At 32.7% G+C, this 13,860-nt stretch overlaps 1 protein-coding gene across 1 annotated transcript; it reads right to left on the bottom strand.

The window, feature by feature from the left end:
- Positions 1 to 544: 544 nt before the first annotated feature.
- Positions 545 to 8,111, bottom strand: LOC101259410 (guanosine nucleotide diphosphate dissociation inhibitor 2). Its single transcript, XM_004251924.4, has 13 exons — positions 7,605 to 8,111; positions 5,777 to 5,839; positions 5,617 to 5,700; positions 5,423 to 5,530; positions 5,151 to 5,323; positions 4,457 to 4,568; positions 4,284 to 4,364; positions 4,074 to 4,136; positions 3,884 to 3,985; positions 3,382 to 3,506; positions 1,635 to 1,845; positions 1,483 to 1,557; positions 545 to 755 (listed from the first exon to the last, which is right to left on the bottom strand). The coding sequence occupies exons 1-13, from the start codon at positions 7,689 to 7,691 to the stop codon at positions 705 to 707; spliced, it is 1,335 nt and encodes a 444-aa protein (XP_004251972.1). The 5' UTR covers positions 7,692 to 8,111; the 3' UTR covers positions 545 to 704.
- Between the last annotated feature and the right edge of the window lie 5,749 nt (positions 8,112 to 13,860).

Genomic DNA, 13,860 nt, shown 5'->3' with positions numbered 1-13,860 from the left:
AACTTCAGCACTTTTATCCAAACGCATAACTGCTTATTTTAAAAATAAGTTTCAGCACTTTTAAAAGTACTTTTTTAAAGCTGCTTTTATTAAGCCCTTCCAAACGGGCCCATAATTCGATAAGTGGAATATGAAAATGGTAGTATACGCAGACCTTACTTCAACTTCATAGAGATAAAAAGACTATTTTCGAAAGACCCTCCACAAATCAAAAGATTCACAGAAAAAAAAATACGAGAATGAAGAGACATGTCAAATAATAAGGAAAGACAGACTACAGAGCATCTAGGGAAAGGAAACAATAACGACAAAACAATGCAGTATAACTAAAAGAAAATACAGCGTACGGCTAATACCACATACACGATGATCCTAAGCTCCCACCAGACCAAAACCCGCCGAAAAGCAAGTCAGAGCTCAACTACTTGCGAACCATCTATTATAATCCGCGACTCCATCACATCAAATATGAGAAATGATATGACAGTCAACTACAAAGAAGAAATCAAACCTCGGATAGTCAACAAGGGAAAAAGGAGCCAAGTGCAAGATAACCCACAGTACACATATCAACAACTTCAACAAACATTATCTCATCGTGCATTACAAAGCATATTTTTTATAAGAAAACACAGCAGAGAGAACAATACAAGTAATAAACCAAAGAACAAGTACATAGAAGTACACAGGGACCAGAGACCATCTCATTCTTCAGCGGCACTCGCAGCACTTAGATCCACATTGAGGTCCAGAACCTGAAGGAAGACAATTGAGTCAACCTCAGTTAGGTACTCTAGATTCAAAAAATAAATCCTTTACATAGTACACATTACATTCTTTACACCATTCCCCTTTTCAAGGAAGGGTGGGAAGAAAGAGTTGAAGGTGACGATGTATTCTAATTAAAAGTTCTATTCGATGTAAAAGAGGCAAAACCAAATATCAGATGTCTTGAGCAGGTTATTCCAATAAAACCACCTTCAAAAAATAAAACTATCATGCTCACAATAACTTCCAGGATCCTATTATCTTCTAACTATACGGCTGGTACAAATAGCCTCTCTACCTAGACTCACATCTCACCTCATAAACAGAGACATTGAAAAGGGCAAGATTTGATGAGCCATCAGTGATAAGTTATTAAGATTAAAAAACATCCAGGATCAAAGGAATAACTAACTGTACACCATCAGAGTATGTATGCTACTCACAATTGAGATTTGGAGGGAAAGGGAAAAGGAAAGGAAGGGAGAGGAAGCATTCACAATGAATTAGCAATGTCATTATAAACCTTCAATATACTACTCTATCATCAGAATTGAGCCTTGACCTCACTTGATATAGCAGTTTGTCATATCACTGTGAAAGAAATTATGTATCAACGATTCACATAGAGTGTTCAACCAACCGCGTTCCCTCTAACTCTTTCATAAGTTCAATGTCTTCCAGAATATGCAAACATAAACCAAAATGAAAACATACCTTTCCAGTAATCAAGGTATACATATTGAGGACATCATCAACAGTCGACTCAAAGTGAGTTGTAGCATCATAGCTCTGTTCAAGAGAAAAGCTGGCCATGTCATGCTAGGTAGACTTGATAAGATTTCAAAGTGACTCAAAGAGAGACTTACAGTAGAAATAAAACAATTATCTAAAGAGGGCTCATTGACAGGCTCAAATCTGTCATATGCTTCAAAGAAGATCTCATCCACTTGTCCTAGAAGATCAATGCCAGGCTTCAGCTCACTCTCCGGATTATCAGTTTCTGCCTCTGTTGAGACAAATGCAATAAATTTGCCCTTTGGAGCAACATTATGAGTGTAAGAACAACAGAACAGGTACCTGAAGATCCAAACACAAACTAGTAAGAAGAGATACCCTCAAATATCAAAAATATTAGTAGTTCTTTGCAAAACCAAGTCAGCACAACTAACATGTCAAGAACGGAAAGCTTATGTAGGAGCATTTATAAAGTAGAAATAGTATTGATACTAATGGCAATCAGCAATAAGACCGTCTCTCAAATCTACAAACTGTTTAGTACAATGTTCACAATTTTTTGTATTAATTGTTAGTTCAACAGTAAACCAGAACTCCAAGCAATGATTCAGTATCTGTAGAATATATGTTGATACAATAACTAGTTAGCAGCCATGTATTTACAATCCATGTTTCTACTACTCAACAAAGCTGATTACAGTTGGTATAGATCAACAATGCACACAAGCAGATCTTGTTTATAGTCCATGATAGTTCTGGATCCTGAATACAATAAATACTTGAAATCAACTTAATAAAACACTAGTAATATTCCATTTACCAACAAGTATCGGCCACAACCAATCCCCCCCACCCCCATCCCACCCCACCCCCCACCCCAAAGCACCTAACAATGTGAACCCAATAGTAGATAGAATAAATTTTGTAGCTGTATTGAAATTCAAAACCTAAGAAAGCTGAAACCGGGCCATTCCCAGGCAAGTATTCATTGATTAGGATCCACTCATAAATAAATAAACCATGTCAGCCAAAATACCATTTTACCTATAAAGGCAACAGAAAAATCTTATCCGATTTCATAATAATATAAGCAGAAGATGGGATGGGGTTACACAGTCAGATCTATCAAGAAAAGGAATGTGCCAACGAACTCCCACCCTTCTTCTTTTTCTTTTTTGGAAAACTACAGTTGGTTAACCAAATGAATGTGATGGGAACAATCCAACCCCGGGCTTAATAATAAACTAAAGCACACAAAAAAAGACATCAAGTCAAGAGAATCAGCCGTCAAAAGATAATAGGAGCTTTGAGTTTGAGATGCTGAAGAAAACAATATCAGAATGTGAGAGAGCATGAAAAAATAAAAGTTCGCTATGGAAACTTCGAGTGCATCATCATGAGACTGAAAATCTTTCAAATCTCAAAAACTGTAAGTTACATAATATGATATATCAGATAGGGAAGCGAGGAGAGCAAGCCATGGCAAATGTTGCACATATGTATAGAACTTAGATATGAGATCGTTATAGTTAGGATAGAGAAATTTAAAAATGCAACTAGAAGGTAGTCTTTCATCCACTCCCAGGAAAATTTAATAAGAAAAATCCTGGTCTAGTTAATATTTTAAGCCCATCTTTTGTTATTTCATGAGAAATGTTCTTGCAACCAGGGGTAAGGTAAAAAGCGATGACTTTAAAACTGAACAAATTTTTACACCATGCAATAATACACCAGCAAGAAAGAAGGTTCAAACAAGTTTAACAAGATAAATTTAATCTCAGGAGCAGGCTTTGTTTTCAAGTAGTTTCATAAGCATTTCATTCTACCATGAGTTGCAGGAAAAGAATAAAATTTGCAGCATACTGGAGAAGAACTTACAGATCAGATTTACGGCCCAATTGTTTTTGGGGTAAAATAATTTGCACTGAGTGTGAATCATTGGTATTTGGAATTGGGTGGCTCATAATTGCAATAGCTCTTGCAACTTTTCCAACCTTTCTAACCTGCAATAATATGCACTGGGTTTATTAATTAATTAAAACCACTTGAAACAATTATGTGAGAGTTCCAATAGCAGGTAGTTTGACATCTCCTAAGCAACATTGTTGTCCATGACACTGATTTACACGGGAATGGCCTTTCCTTATTTTACAAGTCAAAAAATTTCAAGTAACACCAAACTGGTGTAAAAATTATGTGCAAGATGTGCATACGACTCTACTTGAATTATCTGTTGTCTAAAACCAAGTTTTACCAAACCTCCCGAACCACATGGTATTTTCTCCTTGTAGTAATATGACCAAATGCAAAGTGAAATAAGATGATCTGGTTACATTACATTTAAAAAGTCACTAAAAATATCAGCTAGATCATTTTTTACCTTGTTGTTCAAGTAAGAAGGATCACATACAACTTTCTTGCACTTAGCTGTCTCTCCTTCTGAAGTGACACCACAGACTTTTCCTTCTTCATCAAACTCTACCTGAAATTTGAGGAGACATTGTTTTAAGGAAATAACATGAAATTAAAGATACCTTTTACACTCGGCAAAAACAGAAAATAAATTTTACCTTGCATTCAGGTTTGTTCAGCATATAGGTCCCACCATACACAGCACTAAGTCGAGCAAACGCCTAAGTTAAGCAACAATTACCAAATCAAAATGATTAAATCCAAAAAAAGAAAAGTTAATAAGTTCAAGAACCTTTTATGATGTTGGAGGATGACTAATAACAACAAAAGCAGAGATACAAAATGCAACGAGGAACTCAAGGTGGTACCTGGGGAAGCTCTCCTAATCCATATAAAGGATAGATATATGGTGATCCTCCTTGAAAACGTGCAAGAGACTCAGCATACAACTATCACATACATGGAACAAAAGTTACAGATAAGCACATGGAACTTTAAATACCACTGGCTGGAGAAATTAAAAGCAAAAACAATTTGGTACCTTCATTCTCTTCACTGTATCCAACGCAGGTTTGTCTAAGTAGCGGTCATCTCTGTGTAATGCCAATGCATGACCAATGAAGTCCACAGTATTGTCATCAAGACCATATTTTCTGATAAAAAGAAGAATTATCATAAGCCACAGTTCTATAAATACGTCACAATTTACTAGTATAGGCAATGCAGACCAACACTTTTTGATTCCAACTTCTACCAACTGATAATTTCCAAACATAAAAATCATTGAGAAATCACATAGAAAGATCAAATATTAGAAAAACAACAATTTCTTATCTTCTAATCATCAGATCCTCTCACCACTGTAGAAGCATCTTAAGAAAAATGAACCTCAAACCCAACTCAACCACAAAACTAGCTCATGACGTAAGGATCGCCAAAATCATATCAAAGAAACAACAACCAATTCCTTCAACTAATGTGGGACACTCGTTAAGAAACATAAGGCAAACCACATATTTCATAGGCACATATATTGATTTTACTCAGTAGTTTCTCTTTTTCTATTTTTGATACCAAATTTTTTACTCACTTGTTTCTTCTAAGATAACTCTTAATAAAAGGTAAAGAAAAGACAAAATCTAAGAGAATTTAACAACGATATCTCTAATATGAAAAGCCTCAACTAACAAATAGAAAGAAATAAGAGGACTAGGAAGTTCAAGTCAAGAGCATACGCAATAAGCTCTCTTGCTGTCACTCTTGTTAGATCCATCCCCTCATGTGTCTTTGGGTCACTCTCCTTATAATCCTGAACATAGATGAAGAACTTCCGAGCACGGCGTTTCTCAAAAATGCCCATTAAAGGAGATTTAAGTGCCTCCATATCAGTGGCAGGCACCTTGTGGACCTATTTCATCAAGTAAATGAGAACTTCACCTTAGAGCAAAGAATAATCATGAAACTAAAAGCTCACACCTTGCAACAGCACTGAAAGAAAGCACTGTACCTTTCCTTTATTATACACAAAGCTTCCATCAACAGCTTTGAAGTATAAGTATTTTGTGACATCGGTGTGGATTAGAACTCGTACAAGAGCACCATTAGCCATAATGAACTGCCGCAACCAATAAGTTAGAATACCAGTACATAAATCAAAGGATTTCCATAAAGCAGACGGTCAAAAAAGGAAAAAGTGATAACCTTAGGGATCATGTCAACATTATAGTCCCTGCTAGAACCCAATTGAGCTGGAGGCTTATCACTTCCCCTGAACCTCTTCCAGAGCTGGAAAGCAGAAAACTCAATCAAACAAATGCCAGAAACAGAAAGTAACAATTGTCAACTATTAGAGCAACCTTACCTGGACAAGATTGAGAGACGTTGATTCTCCTCCATAATAGTCATTTCTGTCCATGTGCAGGACCTATTACACAATAAAAGGAGTAATTCGCAGGCAACTCGAGTTAAATGGAATGTGAAGCATATCTCTTGGTAAAGAAATAAATAGAAGACATCAAGAGAATAAGATAAATTTCTCTAATAGAGTTTATCACCCATTATTTCTTTACACTAATATTCAAGCGTACAAATTATTTGGAATTTTGGGCTAGCATTATCCTTTATGTATGGGAGTTGGTTCATTTTGGTCCTTCAAGTATTATCTGAGTATAAACAATCTCTGGTATAGATATTGATATTGACCGCCTCTATGGAAGGTGGTTGGGGATCTAGAGAAGGAAGGTCGGGCAGCTATTTCAATTCGGCGAAATGGAATCGGCATGTACCAATTTGGGTCAGATTAAGAGCCTGTTTGGCTCAGCTTAAAAGCTGGTCAAACTGACTTAAAAGCTGATTTTTGACTTATTTAGCTGTTTGGCAATACTCAAAATAACTTATTTTAAGTTAAAAAAAACTTATTTTAAGCCAAAAGTTAAAAGCTGGGTAGGGGTGCTTTTTTATTTTTAGCTTATAAGTTGTTTTAAGTTGACCACATTTTTATCTTTTTGCCTTTAATATTTTTATGCAATCTCCAAATTACCCACATAACCCTAACATCTCTTTCTTCCATTTTTCCCTTTCACGTTTGGCATAGCAACTTCAGCACTTTTATCCAAACACATAACTGCTTATTTTAAAAATAAGTTTCAGCACTTTCAAAAGTACTTTTTTAAAGCTACTTTTATTAAGCCCATCCAAACGGGCCCTAAGAACTTCCATCAAAATACTTAATAGCATAGAGATACATTAAAAAAACTTCTTTCCTAAGCACATGCAGTCGAAATCAAAGAGCGGACTTGAAATCATAGATCCATTTTTTGATCCACGCGACTCAGAGAAGAACCCTATGTATTACCCGCCCAGTGCTGTTCTGATGAAATTTAAAAGATTTTTAATCCCTTAATTTTCCTAAAGTGAAGCACTTTTGGTCTCCCTAACATGACAATGCTAAAATCTAACGGCAAGAACAATCTTTTGAACATATTCAAACTGACAGTGTTATCTCATTCTCGATTGATGCACATTTAATTTCTTCTTGCCTTCCTCATTCTTATGCATAATTCAGTAGTAGCTATTTATATCAGAAGATAATACTTCAAAACGCAACAATCTGTCCCACTCGAAAAATCGTAACTATTTTCCCTTAAAGGTAGTAAAATCGCTTGTGACAACACAACCTTATGTGTCCTATATTTTACAAGTCACATTCGTTTAAAACCGTTACTTTTAAACAGATTCTGTCAATGAAATCAAAAGTCAATTTAGCAAAGTTAAGGGATTAAAACTTCTCATGTTAAATATCAATATGAATCTACTCCCTTAGACAAGAGATAATTCCAGCCCAAAACTCAAATTATTTGCTCTTCTTCTTCTTTATTACACGTACCTCACACACAAACAATTAATACAAATTCCCCAACATTTCTCAAAAGAGAATACACATCAAGTTTTAAACGAACTTGTACCTTGCATAAACTTACTTAAATATGGATTTCAAGTAAGAACATATGAAGCAACTTACTGGATCAACGTATAACAAGTAATGAAGCAAACTACTGGATCAATCAACAAATTAACACAAAATCGCAGCAGATAAACAGTAACGAAAGCAAGTAACCGATCTCGAAGATATCAAAAAGTCATATCTAAAGCTAACTCAAGCAAAAATAGTTAAAAGTGAAGAGAAAAACCTTGAGACCATCAACAGAGAGAAGACCACTGAGGATACATTCCTTGAGACCAGTACCAAGCACAATCACATCATACTCTTCATCCATCTTTCTGTTACAGCAAAACTAGGGTTTACAAATTCTAGTGTTATAAAATGGTAGAGCTCTCCAGGAGAAGAAGACAAGTATTGTTTTGATGATTGATGAAACGCTAGCAAAAGGGCTATGTCAACTTCTTTTATTTATTTAGTCAAAAAATGTATTTTTTGAAAATAATTATATTTATGTTTATTTACTGAAAATAATTTTTTGGTTTTTATAATTCAACTATATAAATAATATAATTCTTTATTTATTTGAGTTAAAGTGCTAATAATTCAAAAGAATATTCTTCAGCAAGACATATAGGATTGTGATTGAAGCAACTAAGATGCTCTTGTCCATTATTATTATTTTTATTTAAAGAAAAACACACACACACAAAGAAACATTCCCATTAATATAAACCAAAGTGAAAAAGAAAAGAATGTTATTTTTGGTGTAAAGATTATTATTATTATTATTATTATGTAGTGTGGATGATCATAACTCTTAGGTATTATTTTCTGTTTGGAAAAGGACCTAAAATATCCTAGACAACAATATTTAGGTTCTATTTTGTCATTATCTCTAACGGTCTAAATAATAACATCAATTAGCAAACTCATTTATGTCGTGTCGCTATCCTATCTAAGGGAATTTTAGGCCCAAAAGATATAAGATGAATATTTTTATTCCAATTCACATAATTAAAGGGTATTTTAGGCCGTTTTTCGTTTTTAATTTTACGATATCAAAACTAATTTTTTTATTGTTATTTTACAATTTCCTATTTTCTCATGTTCTTAAAGGTCAATGTCACGTTTATGACATCTTTTGACTTATTTAATGTATCCCTGTGAATAGAGATTTTAAGGATTATATTGTATGGGATACACTTGAAACAAGAAAACTCTCTCTTGTTCTATACATTTATTATTCTTGTTTATATTGTTATTTATATCTTAATTTACAAGACGTTATTATCACGAAACTCTAATTGATTCTATTGTTCTTTATAAGTGGAGTTTGATTGTCACACCCAAATCAAGGAAGACACGCCCAATACCTAAAGCCCTAAAAAATCGAGTAATTGATATTGAGTATTTTTAATAAATCCACCGAATGTCTAAGACTGACGAGGTCTCTAAGTATAGCAATCAGAATTACTAACAACACATAACAAAGTAAATAACTCAAGGACTATAAGGCCAAGTTCATAAAGTATTTATCAAATTAGAAGGTTGACTAAGCGAAACTCAAAAATAGTAAATATAAAGCAAAGCTGACAAGAAAAAAAATCAAAATAGTTAGCTAATAACAATGTCGACAAAGTCTTACCCAACACAATTATATATCACATGTATACAAGCCTTTATAAGTACACAAAATATCTTTTATTCGAGACAAGGCCCCAACCTATGCATCAACTGTAACCTGACTTAAAATATTTATCTCAATGAATTCAAAAATAATGAAGTTAAGCAATCAAAATCTTAAAGCAACAGCTCCTACAAAAGAGGACGATTGAATTCTCTATTTGAACCTACAACATGAAATGCAACACTCAAGGTAATATGAGCGTCGATTTGAATGAAATATATGTGGTATGTAAGACACAGAAACAACCATATACTTTTTTGAGCTAAAAGATTAGGGAAAATCAACTTAAATCCTAAATGTCACATCAGATCAATAACCTAAAACTTATATTCTACTGAGGGTCTTGTCATGCAAAGCCTACACCCTGAACCTAACCGATATTCGAGAATCATTGATGACCCCTTATTGAATCTTTGTCCTGATTAACTATTAAGCAAAAGACAAACTTAAGCATACACAAGTATCAAAACTGAAGAATTTTTTTAAATTGTTTATAAAACTCAAAGCTATTTGTAAAGGGAAAATTGTATATAATAGTAAACTAATAACCTAAAATAAATGGAGTAGCTAGGGTTTGATTTAATTGTGCTCCATAGCAAACGTTAGCTAAAGTTTGTCAGGCGTCTCTCTCCCAAAAATCTCGCTCGCCACTCTCCATTCTCGCTCGTCTCTCTCGCTTTATACACAGAAGTATATAAATTTTGTTTCTGTTTTGTATAAAGCGAGAGAAAATTGTATATACACATGCAAAAATATATATATTCGTGTTATACACTTAATTATACAATTTACAAACATTTTACTTCAAATATTGCAGAGAAAAAGGCCAACGAATTATACAATTGCGAATTATACAATTGTAGTAAAATACAATTTTCTCTATCTTTATACAACAGAAGTGTATATATTGTGTTTCTGTTTTTGTATAAAGAGAGAGAAAAACATATATCTTCTTGCTATACACTTATAATAATGCAATATACCTACATTTTAATTCGATTCAACTGTATGCAAAACAAATTTTATAAAAATATTGCAGCGAAATAGGCAGCGAATTATACAATTGTGCATTATACAATCGCAGTGAAATAGGATAGCGAATTATACAATTACAGCGAAGAAGGCTAGCGAATTATAGAATTTAGGCTAGCGAATTATACAATTATATATGTATAGCGAATTATATAGTTTTATGTTTGCTATGGAGCGTAATTATGCAAACTTTGTTAAGCATACAAATATAATTTTTTTGTTTGCTATATGTGAAAGTTGTCCATTTGTAAATATTGTATTTTAAATAAGGCTTAAGTCATATGCGGCCCCTTAAAGTTGTCCGCATATTTCATTTAGACACCTTAACTAAGGCTAGTACTTATTGAACACTTAATCTTAACAAATCTATACATATTTAACACAAAATGATAATTAATAAAAGTACAAACATGCGTGCATCTCAAATGCATATACATGAAAAATAGATCAATACAATATTAACACGTGGCAATTTAATCAAAAAAATTATAAACTCTATTCAAATAATTCCAAAAGAATTTTTAGAAAACAAAATATTATGTTAAAGTTGACCCACCCCACCCCACCCCACCCCACTCCAGCCTCCACCCTCCTTCTTTCTTCTTTTTTTTTTCCGACGAACGTATTTTCTTTGTTACTATGCCTCAACCACCAGTAAACATTTCCTCAACCCTTCTTCTTCTCCGTCGGATCTTGCTTTCCTTTCTATTGGGTTGCTGCACTTCAACCACAAGTAAATCATTCCCATTCTCGAATTTTATCCCTTTCATCAGTATCGATATTATATCATTGATATTTATCTACGTTAATCACTCATTCACCTATCATTCTAATAGCGTTAATTAAGATTTAAAACCTTTGGCCTATTGTCTAATCATCATTTATTACACTTACAAGAGAAAAAAAATCAGCCTCGCTGAAATATTTTTTCAACGAAAATAATAAAATTTCGTCGGATTATTTGAAAAAAACAAGAAATCAATATCATCAAAGAATTGAAGAACTGGAGAGGTTAAGAGAGAAAGGTGGAGGGGGTGGATGTGGGTAAAGAATGAATAGTTGCAGTGAAGATGGGGAAGAAGACAGAAATGTTCCTTTGTTTTTTATTTAATTAATTATTATTAGTATTTATTAATTAGGGTGTAAGTTGAAAAGAAAAAGAAAAAATATATTTTTAAATTCCTTCACGCGCTTTAAGAGTGTGAAATACACTCTTTTTGACATGTCAGATCAGTTGAGGTATCTAAATGAAATATGCAGACAACTTTAAAGGGTCGTAGATGACTTTAGCCTTTAAATAAACATCCAAAACTGAATACTGAAAGATTGGCCCAGGTTGTCTATTTTATAAGGTCTCTGCTATATAAGATAGGTGTAGGAAAAATATCCATGACACCTCAAAACACTACTACCAACAAATCATAAAACTAAAGTTCTCCAGAAACAAGGATATATCATCAAAAGCTAACAAAAAGATGATATGATCGCAATGAAACACCTCTTGATAATCCTAAGTATATGAATATGTATCATAAAATGATACATATCGAATGACATCAGTATATTAAATATATGAGGATGTAATATGACTAAATAAAACAAATAGTTGAATTGAAATACTAAAAGTCGCTCAATTGAAGTATGTAATATAAATCATGATGAAAATGATTTAAACATTTTATAGGGATGCAATAATACTCCCTTCGTCTTATTTTATGTGGCACAATTTTCTTTTTCGTCAGTAAAAAAAAAGAATATCATATTTCATTTTTATATAAATATTTAAAGGTACAATTCCTCTTTACCCTTGTTGATCTCACTTAATTTTAAAATAGTATTCTTATTTCATTTTTTTTTTATAAAAGGTCATCAATAATTAATTGTACTTGCCCTTTCTCTTTTCTATAAAAAGAATTGCAGCTTTTTGTTGTATATGACTGGAATATCAATCTTTACTCTATTTTTTTCCTAAGCATTTTGTACTTTTTCAATTTGTAAAAAAAAAATTGTCCACAATTATTCTTCGTGCTTTCCAACTTTCACCAAGATTTTTTTTTTTTTTTTGCATATTTACATTACAATGCTTTTTTATTTTTACACTAAAATTTTTGGGACTTTCACTTAGTAAGGTAATAATTTTAATGAAAAATATTTTAACATGAATTTGATAATAATCGTTTAAAGAAAATCAAAAACTTCAAATTCAAACTAGATACTGAACAATTCAATAATAATCGTTTCGTAACATTGCTCTCAACTTACAATTTCTAATTCAATATCAATGGAATTTATTTTTAAGATAAAATTAGCGATAAGACACCCAGAAAATATGGTGACAATACTAAAAATAATTCATGATACTTTGGGTCCAACGTAATTTTTACTAAACTTCTTTAACTAATAGACATAAGTACAAAAATTACATATGGTCACCATGATTATAGTAATACTCTAATATACTCCTACTTGACAAAAAATCATTTCAACTTTCACATATTAAAGGAATACAAAAGTTACATGATGAACATCTTGAATGTACACAATACTAGTACTGCAAAATTATGATAAATACATTTCAAAAAAGAAAATTTTGCCATACTAATAACCCTTACTGTTGAAGTAGAGTTGAAACATGAGTTGACAATACCAATATCACAACAAAGTTAAAAAAGAGGAAGATTGTATTCTCTTTCTAATCCATTTTGTTCAAATGAGGCACTTTGTAGTTGTTGCTTCCATTATCTTTCATCACTTCAATCATACAAGATTGTATAAAGTAAGAAATACATGGTTGAATTGTTCAACCTTTATTTCATCAAAAGATATTTCTACTGCTTCCACTAATTCATCAACATTTGAAGGAGACTTTTGATATTGAAGAGATTGGATTGATCTAAATAAATCCAAGGTCCAACGTATTTAAATTAGGGTTGTTAGCTGGTTGAAAACATAGTCTAATTTCGAATTCATCTTTTTGGGCAGCTTCAACAAATTTCAAATCATTGACACCAATATGTGGTCTTGCAATTATCTAAAGATAGGAATGTTTGAATTTGAAGCTGGTTATTTTGATCTAATGGCAGGAAGAACTTTCTCAATCAAACAAGCCCTAGTGATATCTTTAAATACCGATAGAATGGATTTTGTTTCGAGAATTCTTGCAGTTCGATTTTTGCTATTCCGCTTAGTTGGTTCCTCAACTACAAATGGAAAAATACCTATTTTTTTAAAAAATAGCTTCATTCCATTTTCATCAAATCGAGAACGAGCAGCAGTAACCATAAACATAACTTTGGAAATAAAGTTTTTACTTTTGCAAGAGCGATATGAATCAGGCTCATGTTCTTCAGGAAATAAACAGTACTTTTCACCCTTTTTAGTTAAAAAAATATATTTCTCGTCAATGTGAACATAAGTAAACATATTCACAAATTTTGAATTTGTGTGAATAGTGTTTTTATCAATCATTGAAAGGCAGAATTCAAGTTGTACTTGTTCAGTTAGTTGAGGCTAAATGAAAATGGTATGTGTCGGAACAGTTCCAGTTTTAATCCGTCGTAAGACAGTCGATTTTGCCATGTTCATTGCAAAAGCCAGAAATCAAATATTTGTTCGACGACAAAGTGGAGTTTCTTTAACTTGTTTAATGTCAACTTTCACCCGTTTTCTTCCAACTCTGCTTGTAAGTTTCGAAGACACAACCAACAATGTACCAGTATTAACCAATTATTTACATTGCTTCCAAATGCATAAAATAGTTCTTCTTGATTTGTTGAACAAAATA

Source organism: Solanum lycopersicum, chromosome 12 (assembly GCF_036512215.1).
Source record: "Solanum lycopersicum chromosome 12, SLM_r2.1".
NCBI classification, from domain to species: domain Eukaryota; kingdom Viridiplantae; phylum Streptophyta; class Magnoliopsida; order Solanales; family Solanaceae; genus Solanum; species Solanum lycopersicum.
The sequence above is the reverse complement of the archived record's forward strand: the minus strand, read 5'-3'. Positions and strand labels throughout refer to the sequence as shown.

Bases quoted from the DNA above. Each gene is read 5' to 3' on its own strand.
- LOC101259410 (XM_004251924.4), bottom strand. From the start codon at position 7,691: ATGGATGAAGAGTATGATGTGATTGTGCTTGGTACTGGTCTCAAGGAA. The intron at 5,324-5,422 runs GTACAGTGCTTT...TTGATGAAATAG, and splicing joins TTGTGTATAATAAAGGAAAG to GTCCACAAGGTGCCTGCCAC. The intron at 756-1,482 runs GTATGTTTTCAT...GTCTTCCTTCAG, and splicing joins ATACCTTGATTACTGGAAAG to GTTCTGGACCTCAATGTGGA.